The sequence below is a fragment of the Chrysemys picta genome, chromosome 5, assembly GCF_011386835.1.
Source record: "Chrysemys picta bellii isolate R12L10 chromosome 5, ASM1138683v2, whole genome shotgun sequence".
In the NCBI taxonomy this organism is placed as follows: domain Eukaryota; kingdom Metazoa; phylum Chordata; order Testudines; family Emydidae; genus Chrysemys; species Chrysemys picta.
Genome location: NC_088795.1, coordinates 59,794,948 through 59,816,350, shown reverse-complemented (window position 1 = coordinate 59,816,350; position 21,403 = coordinate 59,794,948). Strand labels below are relative to the sequence as shown.

General features: G+C 44.5%; 1 protein-coding gene across 13 annotated transcripts in view; it reads left to right on the top strand.

Moving 5' to 3' along the window:
* Positions 1–21,403, top strand: part of SH3D19 (SH3 domain containing 19) — a 140,562-nt gene that overhangs the window by 25,197 nt on the left and 93,962 nt on the right. For 4 of the 13 annotated variants that reach the window (XM_065597810.1, XM_065597801.1, XM_065597800.1 and 1 more), the window contains exon 3: positions 16,219–16,335. The exons of 8 other annotated variants lie outside the window; for them this stretch is intronic. In XM_065597810.1, the coding sequence (XP_065453882.1) occupies positions 16,219–16,335 (117 nt within the window). Of the gene's footprint in view, positions 1–3,143; positions 3,220–16,218; positions 16,336–21,403 lie in introns of all 13 variants that reach the window. One more of the 13 variants, XM_065597809.1, reaches the window with a different exon arrangement.

Here is a 21,403-nt window from a genome sequence, read left to right as displayed (position 1 = left end):
CAGTTCTTCCCTAAGTTTCTAATGATCTATTCTTTGCTAAATTTTTGGCAAATTGTCTGTTTTCATCCTCCTTCACCAGTTGGTTGCTGAGGCCAGGACTTACTCCTAAGACACGGACATGACACTGAACACAGTTTGTCCCAGTCTGCGTTGACTGTAAAGTTTTAGATGGCACCATGTCACCAAAGTCACTTGTCCACAGCTCTTTTCAAACGTGATAAATAGAACTTGTTGACATTTTTCTGACGGAACAGTTTTCCATCAGAAAATGCTAGTTTGATGGAATCAAAGTGTTTTGCTGTCAGGCAGGCTGGCTGGCTAAGCTTGTCTGCCTGCTTTGCTGATTTCCTGCTAGCACACCTGCCAGCCAAGTAGGCTGGCAGGAAATCAGACATACTGTCTGTTCTGCCTGCTTCCTGGCTGCATGCCTAGTTGGCAAGAGGGTGGGGTTCCCAGATTGCTGTGGGCACTAAGCCAGGCATGCTAGAAAGCTTTCCTGCTCCCAGCAGACAGGCAGGTGGGCTCCACAACTGTATGGGTGGCTTACTGACTGCCCACCTCACCAACATGACACATATCATTTGTATATTATACCAATTACAGCAGTAACTTTACCATTACTAATCGTCATTTTTTTTTATTTTATAATTTAAAAATAATTCTTAAACCCTAATATAAAAATAATATAAATACAATATTATATTTTTGTAATATAAAAGCTGAAATATTTTGACTATATTATGACAGATATAGGGTACATCTTCACTTACCGGAGGGTCCGGCGGCAGGCAATCGATGTTCTGGGATCGATTTATCGCGTCTGGTTAAGACGCGATAAATCGATCCCGGATCGATCCCGGAAATGCTCGTCGTCGACGCCGGTACTCCAGCTCGCCGAGAGGAGTACGCGGCATCGACGGGGGAGCCTTACTGCTGCGTCTGGACCCGCGGTAAGTTCAGACTAAGGTACTTCGAATTCAGCTACGTTATTAACGCAGCTGAATTTGCGTACCTTAGTCCGAAGTGGGGGCTTAGTGGGGACCAGGCCATAGATTGGTATAGAAATTGAAACATTCTGATTTTTATATTCTGTTATAAATTTATAATATAGATAATGACATTAAAAAGCATATCAGTAATGTTGGAATGAAATTATTTCAACCTTGTCAAAACAAAAATGTTTCTTTTTTTTCCTCAAATGAAATTTTGGAATTCCAGTTCTGAAGGATATTTTGAAGTTTTGGTTTTCTTGTTCCAATTTGGATTGAAGAAAAATTTGAAATGTTTGAATTTTGAACGGAATGGAAATTCCTAATGACTGGCCCTAATAAGAACATAAGAATGTCCATGTTGTGTCAGTCCAGTGGTCCATCTAGCCCATATCCTGTCTTCTGACAGTGGCTAATGCCAGGTGCTTCAGAGGGAATGAGTAGAACAGGTAATCATCAAGTGATCTATCCCCATGATATCCATCCATGATATAATCTTGTTTAAACCTGCCCTCATTTTGATGAGTAACATCTTCAGAATTTTCACCTGCAAAACACAGATAAATTAACTGCTTTAATTGCCCACCCATCTCCATCTTTCAGTTTTAAATTCTTCTCCCATTTTCTGTGTGGTTATGTGTTTTTCCTTTGTATGCATTTTAATTCAGATCTGATGAACAGCAGCCATTTTTCACAATGATCACATAAACATTGATAGAATTAGAGACTTTCCATAAAATTTGCTGTTTTCCCCCAAAACAATATAAGACCTTGAGTGCACTGTGGTTTAAGCTGCTTTAGAAACTACATCTCCGTTTTATGAGAAGTTTCTAATATTGTAAGAAAAACTGCTTTTGCTCGAGCTAGTTGGGAAACTCCTGCTAACCTACTCCTGTCATTCCAGACAGTCCGATTCCCAATGATATCGACATACCCTCTGACTCCCTCTCCACTTCATTAGTTACCGTGCCACTTTCCTCCTACTCTTCCTTTCGAGATAAGGCCTACAGAAAAAGAGGGACGTTTTTGTAAGGACTGTGTTTTTAGCCAGGCTATTCTGCCTCTTCCTTTGTGCCTGTGTTAGTCCCACTAGTCCAGCTGGCATGCTGTACCAGTTAGTGTAAAGGGCTGGGGAGAATTCTCCTGACATACGAACTGAGGAAAGCAGCCATAGGCTGTCTTCTAAGGACCTCCCTCACAGGCTCTGGTATAAGGGATGAAGCTAGGGATAGGCAGGGCCACAGCACATGGTATTGTGGTGACTCTGGGCAGCAGTGTGGCTATAATATGGACATCTCTTTGGGGCTGTCTGAGTTTTGTGGCCCCCAGAGCCCTTTGGGAGGGCAAAAAGGTGGCTTCTTAGTCACTTATTTCCTTCCCTTCCCCTGGGCTGCAAGTTCTGTGCTGCATCTCTTAGGACTGCAACACAAAATCTCACCCAGAGAGTCTTTGCTGGTGGACTGAGAATTAAATAGTTTGAAAAGACAGCAGGGATTGGAAGGGGAAGTGGTCCACAAATGGTTGCCTTTTAGTTCCCCAGAACACAATGTTTGACTGTAGCTGGTCAAACCAGAATCCATTATAATCCCCAAATTTCAAAACTTGTAAAACTGGTTGTTTTACAAATACCTTGGTTGATGACTTGCTGAAATTTTAATTGCTATAGATAAACTTTTTAAAAAAGATGCTACATGTGCTAGAAAATAAATGCTATTTTAAAACACTGTTTTGAATACCTCTTCAAGTCCTTAAGGTTCACATTTAATTATTTTCTGCAGCAGAAATAAGGCCCCTAACATGAATCTTGGAGAACACATCAAGATGAGCAAGGAGGGCAGGGACAAAGACATTTCCTGTCTCCAACCAGAATCATACGTAACATATTCAAATTTACTTCAGTGTCAGTAGTCAAGTCCACTTTAAAAGCAAACACAAAACACAGTGGAATTGCTCAGTTCTAGTGTAGATTGCCCAAAATGAATAGAGTATGTTGTTCTGTAAAAAAAACTGTGGATAAAAATTAGGCACTTGGACCCAGTCTAATACACACATGTTAAGCATATTCGTTAAAAGCCTGACCTCAATTTTTCCTGGATCAGATTCAGTTATTAATTTTGTGTCCTTGTAAAACTTGCTTTTTCTGTTAATTTTCAGTTTTTAACGTGATTTTTCAGGAACAACTATTGATTAGAAAAAGCACTGAAGACTGAAACTAAGTTTAGATTTAATAGTGAGTATGTTGGATATTTATATAAGTTCTTAGAAAGATATATTTACCTGGTCATCAGTGAGCACCCTAGTGCCATTCACTGCCTCTTGGATTCAGCAGTTATCTTACTGTTCTCCTTAAAAGCTGTAATACAAAATGCAAACACACACGTCCTTGATTTTAAGCACATGAGCAGCTTCACTGATGGGACTGCTCATGTATTTCTAGGTAAGCTTGTGCCTAAGTGTTTGTAGGATCAGGGTTTAAGGGCCCATGCACAGTGGACCGGCAACTGAGTAAAGGAACAGTGCCCAAACACAGCTCCAGCTAAACCTAGAGTAGAATATAGTTTTAGAACTTCTAACACATCTTGACTGCATTCACAATGGCTGGTGTGTAAGAAACTGGTTTAGATGGAACTGTTTAAACTGCATTTTAATACCATTACCTAAACGTATATGATGAAGCCATAGATTATCCAGGGATGGTTCTTGATTTTGTGGAATCATCCAGTACTAGATGTGATTTGGTTTGGATATGGGGGAGGTACTGGTGGAAGTAGTGTTTGGAGGAAATGATATTGGAATTTGGGAGACTGCTAGGAATGCAGTGAAATTGTGGCAAGAATATGGAAAAGACTTTTCAAGGATGAAGATGGATAGCAGGAGGTGGTGCTGAGTGTACACAAAATGACCATGTTCATTTATGGCAGTCATTTTTGCAATTCTATATCTAGCTTTTTGAGCTTGAAAACTGGTACACTAGATCTCAAGATCTTATTTATTTTGAAAGACAGTATTGCAGCTGAAACATGAGAGAAATGGTGACATGAAAGGAAATTTGAAGGCGGATACTTGAGAATGTAGGGGCTTTTTTGTCAGACAGTTTTAAAAAACTTTTTAAAAACACATTTAACTCCAATGCCTAATGAACACTTGGGAGAGCAGATTTTTGTTAGTTATTCGTTCTCCCCACTATTCCATCCCAATCTCCTCAGTTCCAGTCTCAGAGTTCATAGCATTCATTACTGAGATACTCAGGAGAACAGGAAAATATGAATTGACATTCTTGATAGTTCTTAGGTAAAAAATGGGAAAATACACCTTTTTTCCTCCTTTTTGACAAAAACCTTTCATGCCATCTTTATTCATCATAAAGAATTTTGTTAAAAGGAAGAGCTTAAAAAAACAAATCTCTTGTGAGTCATCTTTGAGCTGGAGCAGTTTTAGAAAAATTTACAATGCTATTAGAAAAAGAGGGCTTCCATTCTTCCCTAACCACCATATTTTTCTCTTCATTTTTAAGGAGAGTTTTTCTCGCATATCTTTAATTCTGGATAAAATTGTTCCGAAATATCAAGTCTCTTCTCTAAATCTCTGACTGTAGCAGTTAGATAATAGCACATTATCATTCTGCTCTGCATTAATATGCAACAGATAAAATATCCCTATCTCTATTTTTGGAGGATGCCCAGCTGGAGGGCCTATGGCTGATCCCTTGGTCATTCCAGGTGCGTTCAATTGGTCACCTCCCCAATCTTGCATGTGGGAGTGGCTAGCAAGGTAGGTCTGCTCATCCCAACAGTGAGGAGCTATCGTATGGGGAAGCAGGTCATTTGCGTGTTCCACTTTCGGCAGAGGATGTACCTGAAAGACTCCATCAGTTACAGCTGCTGCAGTACCAGAGACCTTTAGAGGGCTCTTGAATAGTGGTAGAAGGCATAGGACTATCTCTTGGACTTGTGAAGAGTGGACCAGCACCTTAAGAATTCAAGAAGGGCAGGAAATAGACCAGTTGATGGCCCTCCAAAGAACCCAGGAAGTGGTCAACTCGCTGGCCCTCAAAGAGCTAGGAGAGGAATTGGAGGAGCAGGTGGAGAAAGCTGACCCCTCCCACTAAAGATGGCCAGGCTAGGATGAGATGGGGTACCTCAGGGCCCGTGGTTTTACTAATTCAGTTTTCTGCTTTATTTCCTAAATATTAGAATCCTCAAAGCTCCTACTATTCATTCTCTGAATCCAAATAATGAGCAGTTTGCCAATTGCTACAGGAAATCATTATCTTGTGATGACTTTCCACTCCATTGAAATGATCTTTTATTATATTCCTTTAACTGCTAAACTTCAGGAAATATTGAAACAGATGTCTTTTATATTGGTAATGATGATCTGTAATTATTGTGGTATCTTGAGATTAAGGGTCGGTTTGTCACTTAGGTAATTCCATTGACTTTGATGGAATTTTCCCTGATATTATACCATTGTAAGCAATATCAGATTTAGGCCAAAAAGAAACAAACTCCCTATGTTTACTGTCTGTATTATTTTTGCTTTGAAAATGTAAAGCATTTAGATGGTAATTAACAGCTGATTCTGGGCATCCACATATTTATAATTCCTGAACATGGATAAATCTGCTGGAAAAAATGGATTAATTTTCTCTCATTTTCTTGTAGGGCAAGGGATAGGGATTAGAAATTCCTTTAAGTGTAATCTTGTAATATGATATAACTCTTCCTTGTAATTATTTTGCTTTCAGTCTTCACTCCTATGAGAATGAGTTCTAATCAGTTTCATTTGACTCAGGGAGTCAAAGGGAGAAGTTTTTAATTAACTGTCCCAGAGGAAAAAACTGGCTGGTCAAATGGTGTGAAGAGATTTTACCAAGGAGCAAGGATTTGATGACCTGCAGCTGCCTCATATAGCATCCAATTTTTAAAGTGAGGGTAACAAACCATTGGAACAACCCACCTAGAGATGTGGCAGATTCTCCATTACTTCTGTTTCTAAATCAAGACAACGTCTTTCCAGAAGACAAGCTATAGCTCAAAAAGAAGTTATAGGTTAAATACACATTACTGGGTGAGGTTGTATGACTGTGCTATACAGGAGGTTAGATTAGATTATAATAACTAAAGCTACAATTTTGTCATGAAAAGTTTTAGTTAATTTAATGACCTAGGGGGAAAAAAACATTGTCATAGAAGAATCATGGTCCAGGAAGGGTGGGAGGTCGAAGAGTTCACTCACCCTGCAGTGGTGTCTGCTTCCTGCTGGGTTGGCCCCATTTCCCTGCTCCAGGCATTGTGACCCCATGTACTAGGTCTCAGCACCACTCAAATTGGGCCTTTCTGTCCCTAACTAAGAAGGGATGGACCCACCAAATCTGAGTGGCACTGCAACCTTCTGGGCCAAGTCACAGTGCCAGGGGTAGGGATCCGGACCCACTTTGTGGGGGTCATGGACTTTGTTAAAATTCATGATTACCATGACCTCTGCATCAAAATCATAGTCTTAATCATAATAGTCCCTTTTAGCCTTCACATCCATGGATCTGTTGTGGGAAAATTTGCAAACAAAAAGTTGGGAAACAACTGGACATTCCCACAAGCTACTACTTTACATGTGAACAGTAGGAGGACTATCTGCTGGTACCAAAAACATGTTACAGTGGAGTCGCATCATAGGCGCATTTAACTTACGCGATTTTAACTATATGCGCTTGGCAAAACAAAACACAAAAGAGAAAAATAAAAATTTAAATACTGTACCTGTAGTGCAGGCGATTCCGCCCGCCATTCCACTCAATGAGCGTTTAACTATACGTGATTTTCGCCTTACACGCTGACTTCAGAACCTAACCCCCGCGTAAGATGCGACTCCCCTGTACAGTCATTATGACCAATTCTAGGCAAACAAAGCTGTGACAGATTTAATTTAAAATGTGCGTGGACGATCAGATGAGTGAGCACAACCTTCCTCTTGGTCCTTTGGAAAAAGATGCTTGAAGAAGTAAAACAAAGGGGGACACAAGTTTCCTTTTCTCTCTTTCACAGCTGGTCAGTGAGACCTGAGATGAAAGTTAGGCCATGACTTCTAAGAATTGGTGTTTTGTATAGTGTTGTTTGTTTTAAATCCTGTTTTTATCTTTCCCTGTAACAAAGCTTTCCAGTTGCAATAGCAGCGTTTTATTTGTCTGTTTTAGAAATGTGGCTTTTATGTATGCTCCACTTTTGTTTTCTGTGCTTGTAAAACTGTACAATGAATTTATAATTTTCTGTTTCATATTTAAGGGTGTATTCCCTCAGTGCAGCTCTGAAGCACATTATCCACAAGAATACACATGTCCTTACATCTTTAGCTAGGCAGGCAGGAAACGACTCAAACCACAGGCCTGACAACACAGAGAAACTCTTCTCATTCTGAAGCAAGTTGGGAATACTGTACTTGTTCTTCGAGGGCTTGTTCATGTCCATTCCACATTAGGTGTGCGCGTGCCACATGCACGGACGTCAGAAACTTTTCCCCATAGTGGCTCCCATCGAGTTGGCAAGGGAGCTTCCCCGGAGTGGCGCCTCCACGCTGGTGCATATGTACACCTGCCGACCTGACCCCACTTCAGTTCCTTCTTACCCTCCGTGGCCACGCCACGTTGGAACAACTCTTCTCTCGCTTGCGAGTGATCCCTTAGTGCAGTTATCTGTAGTTAATAGTTATCAGTAGTTAGCACTTCTTAATAGTAGATAGTTAAGCTTCCTTTGTTTTAGGTGCTTGGAAGTTTCCAGCACCAGCCCTGGGCTGCGGGGCATGCCTCAGGCCCAAGGGTTTAAAGCTTGTGCCATGGGCTGCAAGACTATGCCAATGTCTCTGTTATTTGGGGGAAGTGCACCAGACTGAGCGCTGCAAGATCTGTAAGACCTTTAAGCCAAGAACCAAGAAAGAAAGAGACTTTTGTCTCAAGCAGTTGATCATGGAGGCCGTGCTGCAACCTGCGGCCTTGGACCATTCAGCTTCGGTGCCAACGTCCTCGGTGCGGAGTGCCCTGGCATCAGTCCGTGATCCGGTGCCGGTGGGGTACCGCAAGCATGCGGCACCAAGACAACAGGACAAGCCCCGGCACCGCTCGACCTCTCCAGTACGGTCGAAGGGGCGGCCGAAAGGCAATAGAGGGCGCTCCCCACATAAGAAGGTGGCGCCTTCCAAGGGACCGAGCACTCAAAGGGGCAGTGCGGCCCCAGGACATACACCGGCACCGGTGGCTCCGGCACCGCAGGGCCTGTCGAGCCCTGGGCTAAGTGGGTTGAGTGCAGAAGAAGGGCTGGAAGACATCCTACAACAGCCCTCCACACCAGATACCTTTGAGAAGGCAAAAGACCTCAATGAGCTGTTGGCGGCAAGCCCCCTCCCTGGCAAGGAGCAGCTTCCGGCACCATCATCAAGGGTGCCGTCCAGAGGCAAGCCGGCAATGGTGTGCAGCTTGAGGTCACCACCCCGGCACTGCTCCCGACACCAGTCCCGGTCGAGCTCAGCCTCCGTGGACTCCCAGCTACCTTTGACTCAGCGGGACTTGATGGCACCGGAACCGAACCAGCACACCGCATCGGCTCCTCCGGCGCACCGCTCCCCGGCACCATCACTAAGCCGGCACCAAGGGGACATAAGGCTGCAATCCCCGGTCCCGGCAGAAGGCAGTGATCCCGGTCTCAAGAGCATCGGTACCAATCCCGGTCCTGGTCGGTGAGGAGCCGCTCTCCAGTCGGCACCGTGCCATGGCACCACCTTGGCCTTCGAAGTCGGCGTCCTCGGAATCCGAGGTCGACTCAGGCCACTCCAGCTACACCCGCAGGGCACCGGCTAGCAGGGAGCCCCAGACCGCATGGCATCCCCAATGGGGACCACCAGGACAATGGCCCTTTTGGACACCGTGGGCCTATCATCAGCAGCAAGGGACCTCCTCCAGAGCTTTGAGATCCGGCTATTCGGTGCAGACACCCCTTCGCGCCCGAAGAGGCTACGGTATCCAGGCTGCCAGATGCTTCTCTGGAACGCTGGCGAGCGGAAGCAGTACCGATCCCAGGGCCATCCTGGGACAATCAACCAGGCAGGGCTCGGATGTGCCCCCGGCCTATGATGAGGGGCAGGAAAAGCAGACGGAGGAAGCACAGCATCCTCATCATCCCCAGACAAAGCTGTGGCGGGCACGGCTGTGGTGGGACCTCCCCCGATTGACCATAGGGCACATCAGGAGCTGCTCCGCAGAGTCGCCCAGAACTTTGGCCTACAGGAGGAGGAAGTGGTGGAGCAGGAGGATCCTATGGTGGACATCCTAAGCCCTGAAGGCCCCTCCAGAATTGCGCTCCTGCTCATAAAGACCATTCAGTCTAACTACAAGATGATCTGGCAAACCCCAGCCTCCAGCGCACCGACGGCAAGGGGGGTGGAGAGGAAATACTTCTCCCCTTCCAAGGGATATGACTTCCTTTTTTCTCATCTGGCCCCCTGTTCGCTGGTCGTCTCAGCCGTGAATGAACGGGAGCATCATGGCCAGCAAGCCCCGGCCCCCAAGGCCAAGGAGGCTAAACATTTGGACCTCTTCAGCAGGAAGGTCTACTCCTTTGGGGGCCTCCAGTTACAGATTGCAAACCAGCAGGCGATCCTAAACAGGCACAATTTTAATGCCTGGGCAGTAGTTTGGAAATTTAAAGACTCATTGCCCCAGGGCTCTCAGCCTGAGTTCACGGCCCTCATAGAGGAGGGAAAAACAATCGCCAAGACCTCTTTACAGGCCGCTCTGGACTCGGCAGAAGCAGCAGCCAGCACGGTCGCCTCAGGTGTGGTGATGAGCCGTTCGGCGTGGCTTCAGGCCTTCCACCAGAGGACCAGAACATCACCCAGGACCTCCCCTTCGAAGCGTCTGGCCTCTTTTCCGACCAGACGGATGCCAGGCTGCATAGCCTTAAAGACTCCTGGGCAACCCTCAAGTCGTTAAGCATGCACACCCCGGCAAATCAGAGGTAGGCATTCAAGCCCCAACTGTCGCAGCAATGGCAGTACCAGCCTTGCCCTAGGCAGGAGCCTTATCACAGGAAGGGCAGAGACAACAGACGCAGGCGGAATAACATGCCTAATCAACGCCAGGGCAAGCCCCAGCCTGGCAACAAACTGGTTTTGAAGGTGCGCTTAAGGACAGCATACCACCCCAGCTCCCGGATCTTTCCCCACGTTTCTTGGACCGCTTGTCGTCTACCAGGCGTGGTCCCATATAACATCGGACCGTTGGGTCTTACGCACAGTACAAGTGGGTTACACACTGCAGTTCTCCTCCTTGCCTCCTACCCACCCCCCTTTCCTGTCCCTTTTCAGGGACCCTTCTCACGAGCAACTCCTTATGCAGGAGATACAGTTGCTCCTAGAGGCGGGGGTGGAGGAGGAAGTCCCTCGTGAACTAAGGGGGAAGGAGTTTTACTTCCACTATTTTCTCATCCCAAATGCAAAGGGGGGCCTTTGGCCCATTTTAGACTTTCGCGGGCTCAACAAGTTCTTAGTCAAGGTCTGCTTCCACATGGTCTCCCTAGGCACTATTATCCCGTCCCTGGATCCGGGGGATTGGTACGCTGCCCTCGATATGAAAGATGCGTACTTTCACATCGCTATTCACCCTGCTCACTGGCGGTTCCTACGGTTCGCCATAAATCAGCACCTTTACCAGTTTACGATCCTCCCATTTGGCCTGGTGGCAGCCCCCCACATATTCACGAAATGCATGTCAGTAGTGGCAGCCTTTCTGCAAAAGAGGAGAATACAGGTATACCCATACCTCGACGATTGGCTCCTCACGGGTCGGTCTGAAGAGGACGCTACCTAATGCTCCCATGTGACGGTGGCCTTAGATGCATTCCACAAGCTGGGTCTTCTCATCAACGTGCCCAAGTCTTCCCTGATACCAACCCAAAGGCTGGAGTTCATCGGGGCAGTGCTGGACTCAGTGAAGGCACGAGCAAGCCTTCCGGAATCCAGATTCCTGGCCATCCAGCAGGTCATAGACTCGATGCTAAGGTTCCTCACTACCACAGCCAGACGCTACCTCCAGCTCCTAGGGCACATGGCAGCGTGCACTCACGTAGTCAAATATGCTCGACTGCGGCTCAGGACTTTAGAAGCGTGGGTGGCCCAGTCTTATCGCCTAGGCAGAGATCCCCTAGACCTTGTTGTGATGGTTCCGGCCCAGGTGTTGGACTCCCTGCGCTGGTGGCTCAATCGGCCAGTAGTATGCGAGGGTATCTCCTTCGCTGCACCACAGCCTGCTCTGACGTCGGTGACAGACGCGTCAGACCTCGGCTGGGAGCTCACTTAGGGGACCTAAGGACACAGGGCTTGTGGTCCAAGGCCGAGATGTCGCTCTACGTCAATGTGAAGGAGCTCAGGGTGGTTCGTTTAGCCTGCCAAACCTTTCACAGGAAGGTCACAGCGTGACAGTTCTGACAGACAACACCACCACCATGTTTTATATAAACAAGCAGGGTGGAGCCCGCTCTTCTCCCCTCTACCGAGAGGCCCTTCTCCTGTGGGACTTTTGTATAGCCCACTCTATCTATCTCATAGCATCATATCTCCCGGGAGAATGAAACAAGCTAGCGGACAGCCTCAGCAGGTCGTACCCTATGCACGAGTGGTCAATGAGATTGGACATTTTGCAATCATTCTTCCAGAAGTGGGGGTTTCCCCAAATAGACCTCTTTGCCACCAAGGACAACAGCCAATGTCCGCGGTTTTGCTCGTTCCAGAACTACAGTCTGGGCTCGGTTGTAGACGCATTTGCGATCCCTTGGAGCAGGAGCCTGAAGTATGCCTTCCCTCCGCTCCCGCTCCTCCACAGAGTCCTTTTCAAAATTCTCAGGGACAAGGTGGTGATAATTTTGATCACCCCAGCTTGGCCTCGTCAGCACTGGTTTACAACCCTGCTAGAGCTGTCAGTGGCCACCCCAATTGCCCTGCCCCTATACTGGGACCTCATCACCCAGGACAGCGGGCGCCTGCTCCACCCGGATCTGCAGTCTCTGCATCTCATGGCATGGAAGCTCTCTGGCTAAACGCTATGAAGAGCCAGTGCTCTCTTCCGGTACGGTAGATTCTCCTTGGCAGTAGGAAGCCTTCCACTAGGTCGGCCTACCTCGCTAAGTGGAAAAGATTTTCCTGCCTGTGTGAGACTAAGCAGATACAGCCGCTCCAGGACATTATTCCAGTCGTCTTAGAATACCTCCTGCACCTCAAGCATCAGGGTCTCGCTCCTTCCTCAGTCAGAGTACATCTAGCTGCCATTTCAGCATTCCACTGGGGGGAATCCGGATGCTCTGTGTTTTCTAACCCCATGGTGGTGCGGTTCCTTAAGGGACTGGAGAGAGTGTTCCCCTACTCACGCCCACCTGTCCCTCCCTGGAACCTTAATCTGGTCCTTTCCAAGCTCATGGGACCCCGTTCAAGCCCCTGGCCTCTTGCTGTCTCCTTCACCTCTCTTGGAAGGTGGCATTCCTGGTGGCCATTACGTCGGCGAGGACGGTGTCCGAGTTGAGAGCACTAACCTCGGAGCCTCCTTATACAGTTTTCTATAGGGACAAAGTGCAACTCAGGCCACACCCAAAATTCCTCCCTAAAATAGTAGCACAATTTCATATGGGACAGGACATTTGCTTGTCAGTGTTCCTTCCTAAACCACATACGGACCCGAGTCACCGTAGCCTGCACACTCTGGATGTCCGAAGGGCCCTGACATTCTATTTTGAGTGAACTAAATCTTTCCGCAAGTCGACGCAGTTGTTTGTCGCCGTAGCTCTTAGAATGAAAGGGTTTTGGGTCTTGGCGCAACGTATATCATCGTGAATTGCGGACTGCATCCGTGCTTGCTAAGAGGTCACCAGGATTCCAGCCCCGGCGATCATGGCTCACTCGACGAGGGCACAAGCATCCTCAACAGCTTTCCTGGCGCACGTCCCAATCCAGGAGATCTGTAAAGCAACCACCTGGTCATCGGTGCACATATTCACAGCCCACTACGCAGTCAACCAGCAAGGCAGAGATGACGTGGTGGTTGGCAGGGCTCTTCTTCAATCAATTGCTCCATGACTCCTACCCTCCTCCTATGGTAAGCTTGTGAGTCACCTAATGTGGAATGGATGTGAACAAGCACTCGAAGAAGAAAAAACGGTTACCTACCTTTCGTAACTGTTGTTCTTCGAGATGTTCATGTCCATTACACTTCTCACCCTCCTTCCCCTCTGTCGGAGTCTCCGGCAAGAAGGAACTGAAGGTGGCTCAGGTCGGCAGGGGTATATATGCACCAGCGTGGAGGCGCCATTCTGGGGGGGCTCCCCTACCGACCCGACGGGAGCCGCTAAGGGAAAGAGTTTCTGACGTCCAGGCACACGGTGCGTGCACACCTAATGTGTAATGGATGTGAACAACAGTTACAAAAGGTAGGTAACCGTTTTTTCTTAGTTATAACCTTGTGGTCTGTAAAATTGCAGATTGGATGGACGTGGTTTTGAGGCGTCTCTGAAAACAGGTTATGACGAGTACCATTACCAGCAGGATCTCTGATACTTGACACACTCACACTCTCTGATAGTGGTCAGGAAGAATAATAAAAACAAAATCCCCATGCCTCAGAAGACAAACCAAAGATCATGGTTTAATCTTTGTCTCCAAAATCATGTTTTTTTTTTTTTTTTTAAATCTCATAATTTTGGGTGGATTGACTCATGTTTTTTTAACTTTTTGGGTTGGCAATACAGAATCACTAAAATAACACGCTTTTTAAAAATTGGAGCAAAATAATATTTATGGTAGGATGGGGGGGGAGAAGGGAATTCACACTGAATATCTGTGAAAAGAAGCACTACAAATATATTTAGAAAATACTTTATATCAAGAAATTATTCAGTCCTTGGATAAATTAGAAAAAATTGTCAAGGTAATTATGTCAACTCAGACGCGTTCATTTTCCCATAATAAAGTGGGTTTCAAATCCAAACATTCTTTTAATATAATTGAAGTACATAAATAGACTTCTAACAATATACAGAAATTGGTGAGATAAATCTTGTGTATACAGTGCCTAGCACAATGGGGTTTTTAACTATAATTATTATAATAATGGTAATAGCTCTTGGAGTTAAATGTTAGATTCAATGTACTCTTTGAATGGGGTCAGGGGTGAAGTGAGAGATCAAAGGTAGTTTCCAATGACTGCTCAATTATAATGGTAAATTTAATGCAATTTTTATAATTATGTGTCGAATGAACAAATACAGTTGTGATTCTGAAGTTCTCAAGGCCATGATAGCTAGGAGAACAAGAAACTCTCCATAGAGACTTCCACAGTGTGAATAATACTTAGCCTTTTACCCAGTAGATCCTCAAGTACTTTACAAAGAGGTAAATATTGTTGTCCCCATTTTACAAATGAAGAAACGCACCAGAGGGGAAGTGACTTGTTCAAGGTTGCACAACTGGTTAGCAGCAGAGCTGAGAATAGAATCCAGGTCTCCTGACTCCTATTACAGTGCCTAATCAACTGGACTGCAATAACTAAAGATAAATCCATTTAAACTATATGCTTTGAAGTCTAGTCTCAGTCATGCTTGTGAACACAGAGTAACTTAATAAGGATTTAAACCATAGTGGCCAACTTTCATGTGGTAAATAAGCACCCCGACTTTCACAATAAGCCAAAAATCAAGCTAATCACATTTCAAAACAAGCTAATCTCTAAGAACCCCAACACTATGTGACTAGATCCCCCCACCCCCCACTCCGGCGTGCAGTCTGGGACTGTGGTGGGCCCTCTGTGCGTTCCGACTCTCTTTTCCCCCTTGTCCCTGCTTGCCCCTGCTTGCTGGGAGCCGATTCAAAAAAAAAAAAAAAGAAACAACAAGCTACAAGCCAAACAAGCACCAAGATACTAGCCAACAGGCAACTCACAAGCCAATTAAGCCAAAAACAAGCCCCATTTCTGCGGGTTTTTTGGCGGGTTTGGCATGTCTGATTTAAACCAGTGTGAAACCAGAATCTAGTCCAACATCTCCTTTTCCCCCCATAAATTTACCTTTCTGTTTATGGTAATTAACACATATAGAGCCCTGCTCCTCCGTAGGGGAAGCAAATGTTCACTAATCCTAGAAAATGGGGTACTATCACTATTTAGGTGTACGACATTCAGCCCTTCCATAACAATAAACTTGAGTCCCATGTAAACCTCAGAGGTGTGCTTAGGTGGAAGAGTAGGGTGGAGCTGTTTGATGCAATTGTGATGGGTTGGATCACAGAAACCCCCCTGGAAGCTGCCAACTGATGTGCCAAGACTACCCCTGCTCCTGTTTTCCCTGCCAGCTCAGGACTCCAGCACTCTGTCTTGCTGAGCCAGACACTCCCGTCTGCTCCAGCACAGACCCAGGGTCTGAATTACTTGCCCAGGTGCTGCTCAGGGGAGTCCTCTCTCCCTGCCGTAGCCCCGGGGCAGCCTGCACCCCAAACCCCTCATCCCTGGCCCTACCCCAGAGCTCGCACCCCCAGCTGGAACCTGCACCCCAACCCTCTGCCCCAGCCCTGAACCCCCTCCCACACTATGAACCCCTCAGCCCCACCCCTGCCACATGAATGTTATGTGTACCAATATGGAGATGATGTGTCAAACATCACCTCCATATTGGTGCACATAGCAAAATTTATTCCGCACATGCTTGGGAAAAATTAGAGAGAGCACTGTTCATGAGCCAGCTGGGGTCCCAGTGTTGTTTGATCTTGTGGATTTCGGGCTTATATGATATGATTCTTAAGCTGTGCCTGTTCTGCACTATGATTTTTGTCACACAGTTGGCAGGGAAGAGCTGTTGGAGGTTGATGGGAAAAGAGCAATTGATTTTGCCTGGATTATAATATATATAAAATATATAAAAAGAAACAAGCTACAAGCCAAACAAGCACCAAGATACATATAATAAATATAATCCAGGCAAAATTTTATATTTATACAAATCTGGATTTTTATACTTGTCCTGGGAAGGGACAGGCCTAGCCAGTGTTCCAACTCTCTCTTTTTCCCCCCTGTACGTAGGAGTTTTGTTTAGAAAACAGTATCCGTCTCCTGCCATTGGCAAGGGGAGGCAAGATCTCTTGTCTGCTAGGCGGGCTTCCTCAATACTCTACACAGCCACTTTTACTGATGGGGCTGCTCTCTGGTCCCTAGCTGCACCTGCAGGCGTCACCAGGAGCAGAGAACAGCCCAGGCAATGAGAGCACCTGGGAGCATGCAGCCCAGCACCAAGCGCAGGAGGAACATCAAAAACCCCAATTTCTCCCCAAGGTAACAGTGGGACTAGATGCTTGGAAGGGGTGTCAGGCAGAGGATGAGACACATAAGAGGCGGGAGGGAGCTCAGTGGTTTGAGCATTGGCCTGCTAAACCCAGGGTTGTGAGTTCAATCCTTGAGGGGGCCACTTATGGATCTGGGGCAAAAATCAGTACTTGGTTCTGCTAGTGAAGGCAGGGGGCTGGACTCAATGACCTTTTGGGGTCCCTTCCAGTTCTATGAGATAGGTATATCTCCATATATTATTATTTATTATTATTAAGACACATGGGGACAGAGAAGGAGAGCCCTGGAGCTAGAAGGGGGAAATGAGAAATCATGATGGAGAAGAGGGAGAGTTGTGAGGGAACCATGGGAGAACAGGGAAAAGGGGATCACATTTTTTTCCCCAGTGGATGACTTTTGAAATAAGCCAGGATGTTACTGAGGGGATTTACATACACTGGAGTAAATTTTCTGTCTTTTGTCCCCCCATCACCTTTCTGAAAGGAAAAATCAAATAAAATCTAATAGAATGTGCACAGAACTGTCCAGCAACAGGGGCCTGGCCACCCTTTGGTCCCTGCTTATTAGGAGAATTGTCTGGTGAAAATGTTCATGATGGCAGCTGTAGTTCTAGGCAGGGCTGTTTCCTGGAAGACAGAGACATTTTCAGTCTACTAATGACAGCCCTCCTTCCCCCCCCCCCCCTTTTTAAATTCAGATTTGAAGGATTTTCATTTTTACTTCTGGAAAACTGCAGTCACTCTTAAAAACTGGAAGGATTTTTAGTCCCCACAACAAGCAACTCTGAGGCTGATGGAAGCTGATGTAGAGAATTGGAATGATCTGATTATAAATTGTGTATAATAATGAGCCAAATTAATCATGCCTGGGTGTAACTTCCAGCTGTCTCTTTTTATCTCTTTGTTTTGTGAAAACATTTTGGCAATGGAGAGAAAGTGAAAATCATCCAACAGATGGGGGAGGAGGGATAGAGGAGCATTGTTTCCAAAGATTTTATTTTTAGTGTTCTTATGGAAACAATAAATACCTCCAGAAAGAGCAGGAGGCCACTGTCACCAGCCAAGCAAGGAAGCCTAAGGGCCTAATGATGATTTTAGAACTGAACTGGCAGGTCTAGCTGGTTCTAAATTGCCATAATAAAGGAGGATAGTTCAGGTGATTCTTTCAAACAAAGACTCTCTTTCCAACATTATGGACAATGCCAAACTCCATGCTTGAGCAGGCATTTGATTTATCTTTTGAAGATTTTTATGGTTTGGAGACTTCTGTTCTGTTTCACTTAGGCTAAGGTTAGTCTTTGTATTTATGCTTCTTGTTTGGAATCTCAATTAAAGGGTTAGATTTGCTCTTGCTATTAGCATATTACATTGCTTTCCATTGCCTCTGGTTTTGTTCTCTATAAGTGGAGGAGAGATTTTTACTTTTTTTCTATTGTCTCCCCTTTGGTAAAATGCTTATTCAGCGTGCTATTCTATCACCGTGTATTGTCCTTTCTTGTGTTTACTGCAAACACTGTGAAATTAGCTTGTCTCTTTAACTAGCATCTGGTTCTGATAGGCTGAAGTCACTGATACAAGTAGCACCTCCAAGGCAGCTATAATTACCTTACATCCACTTGTATCTTTGGGGTGAATATTTCTATTCAGACCTTTCATAAACTGTCAGTTTTCTTCTTTATTGGAATTGTGTATTGCCTTCTGTAGAACTTGTACAGATGTGTGTTCAGCTCTGATCTTGTGGCTCTGTGAGACAAGTTCTTGTTATGTTACATAAGATGGAGAGGGAAAATTGGCAGTCTTCCCATTCAGAGGCATTTTGTGTAAAGTATGCCTCGTATTGTTTGGATTTAGGCTTTATCTATGCTGGGGATTTGCCCCAGTTTCAGCCGTCTGTGACAAGACACCGGTGCAGCTGCACCAATGCAAACCCCTAGTGTAGACAATGGTAAACTGCTGTAAGATCTGATTTGCTCTGTTTCATCTTATCCTGGTTTCGAGAAGAGATAGGATTGAATTGTGCAAATAGTGGCTTTGCCTATTTACATTAAGGGGTAGCACTGATGCAGCCATACTGGCTGCTTGACACAGATGGCTGAAATTGGGGCAAATAGCAGTAGTTGGGGCAAATCCTCAGCACAGACAAGTCCTTAGTATGTATATGCAACAAGTATAGGATTTGACTCTGTCTACATGCAGGGGTGATGTTAGGCTACTCACAAATTCCCATTGCTAAAAGAGGCTGCCATCTGTTCTGAAATACAGACCTGAATACACCTGTCTCAGACACGAAGAAGAGCTCTGAGTAGCTCAAAAGCTTGTCTCTTTCACCTGCAGAAGTTGGTCCACTAAAATATATTACCCCACCCATCTTGTATCTCTAATATCCTGGGACCAAAACAGCTACAACAACACTGCAAACTGAAATATGCAGGACATTCCTCATTTTCACAGATCTAACCTGCATCCCTCAAGCCTATCCATTAAGGCAAATAATCTCAAATTTTACTTTTATTTCACACCATGAAAGTGCATCAATATGTCAACAGAAATGTAGTGGCTGGAGAGTACCCCCAAAAGAAACTTCACTGAGTGCAGGGAAGGGTCAAGATCCTAAGGAATAAACATTTATTTAGACATCTGCTATTTTTCTCTGCGTGTTTGTGATTTGAGCATGTTATGATTCTACTTTTCTTTTAAAAGGTAAACTCTGCAAGTTGTTTTTTTGGATTTTATTTTTATTTTATTTATCTAAATAATAAATAAAGCTTCATTGGACACATCATTTCCCATTTTGCCATTCATTATCAATTTGGCACAAAAAGATGAAAGGACACAATTGTCATAGATATTGACTGCTAATGTTCAATAATGCACAAAACCCATTAGAAGGGAATAATGTTTTTATGCTTGTACTTTTTAGTGGATGTTTTTCATTGTTAGTAACAAGAAAAATCAATTGTAATGCAAAAAATGCTGTTTTCCCTTCATCTAGCCATTTAATTCTGTTTGAATTGCTAAAGTTTTGCATAAGAAGTATGGTGTAGTAATTGCAAAAATGAAATGGTAGCTATTATGTTGCAGTTGACAAAGAGAGGCACTGGTTTAAGGATGTGTTTTTAGCTCTAAACAGAGAGTAAGAATAGTCTGCAGTATTCCCCTTGTTTATGTAGCTGAAGGGGGCTTAGATGACTTCTCGCTTTGTGTCTGTGCATACTGCTCACTGTGCAGAAGACTGAAGCTCTGAGCAACGTGTTTTTAAAAACACTGTTTAAGCTATTTTTGATTTCTAAAAATACTATTTATTCACTTTTTAAAGCTGTTCCTGGGAAACTTGCATGTGGAATCTATTCTTTTACTGCTTTTTCCCCATAAGTTTATTGCCTTATTTTAGGGCTGTTCATAAATGCTTTAAAGTCCATGGAACAGTCAGCAGCAGTACAAGCGTTCACACCACACCCCTACTGCTTTCAGTAACAGAGAAATTCAGTCTTCATATCTGATCAATCCCTCTTCTCTCTGGTAAAATTGGTAACAAGGGTACCAGTTCTGTTGGGTGGACACCTGTCCACAGTGAACTGGAGTGAAACCATCAACTACTTTCCAGATGGCTATCCAACACCTTTCAGTAAGTAAAGATGTTTAGTTATTACTACCTGGGACAGATTTGAATTGGTTATTCAGATCTTTAGACTTCCCTTATCTACTTTTCCACCTTCCCACTTTTTGTGATGTTTGTTTAAAATGTGTCTGCCCTTCAGTGCTAGGACTTGTCTTTTAATATGGGTGTATAGTGTTCAGAATAATATAGGTTCTGATCCTGACTGGGGCTTCTGGAAATTACTGTAAAAGACATAATAATCCTGGAGATTACTAAATTAAAATCAAGAAGAAAATATCTATTAAAAAGCAAATAATATTTTCTTAAATGTCCCCCCTCTCTCTCTCTTTAAGTCCTGAATTTTACAGACTTTTTCTGGCCGACCTCATTCTCCAAACAGCTGAATTTTCATGTATGAGTAGCGAGCAGTGAATATAAACAGTTTTCAGGAATGCATTTCGACTTGGCTCTAAAAGTTTTGCAACTACAGTCGTTCATTTTTCTCCACAATGGAGATCATCTCTGATAATCATTTGGTGCATCTCTTATGGTAAAGCGTCAGTGCCCAACATACTGTGGGAGAAATGGCAGTGATTTGGGGGAATTATTGTAGGCAACTCTGGCATTTCTTTGGCAAAGCTCTGCATACAGTGTTGTCGTATCTGGAAAGATAGGTTTGGTGCAGGGTGGGGGAAATTTAGAATTTCTGTGCAGTGCACATTCTTTAGAGACTACTGTTAAAAGTTTGTGTTTCTCATGTACTGTAGGGTGTAACTGAATGAGTCAGCAGTTACTTGGAGCAGGCTGTGATCGTATATGAATCATAGAATATCAGGGTTGGAAGGGACCTCAGGAGGTCATCTAGTCTAACCCCCTGCTCAAAGCAGGGCCAATCCCCAGACAGATTTTTACCCCAGTTCCCTAAATGGCCCCCTCAAGGATTGAATTCACAGCCCTGGGTTTAGCAGGCCAATGCTCAAACCACTGAGCTATCCAGATAGTTTTGTTTTTGTAAGACTTTAACATGTTGAGAAATACTTTAAAATTAGTATTTCTACTACCTGGAAACTGTTTTTTAAAGCATATAAGCAACTAATTTGAGAGACATGTATGTATGTATATGTGTGTGTATATATATATGTATATACATACACAACATTTTTGCTTGTTGGCTTACATTTACTATATGATAAATTTTTTTGGGGGGCGGGAAATGATTAGATAATAGGCTTCACCATATTAGAGTTAAAGGTGCATATGGACTAATAAATCTGCTGTTTTACAGACCGTCCCAGTGAATTAATGTGAGTGAGCTGAAGGAGAGTAAACCTACAATTAAAAAAAATAGGAAACCAAAGTTTGTCTTATAAAGACTCATTTCCCTTTAGGAATACTACTCATTTACCTAAAAGTTAGAAACTCCAGCTTTTTCATATTGATTTTTTGAGTGACACATTCT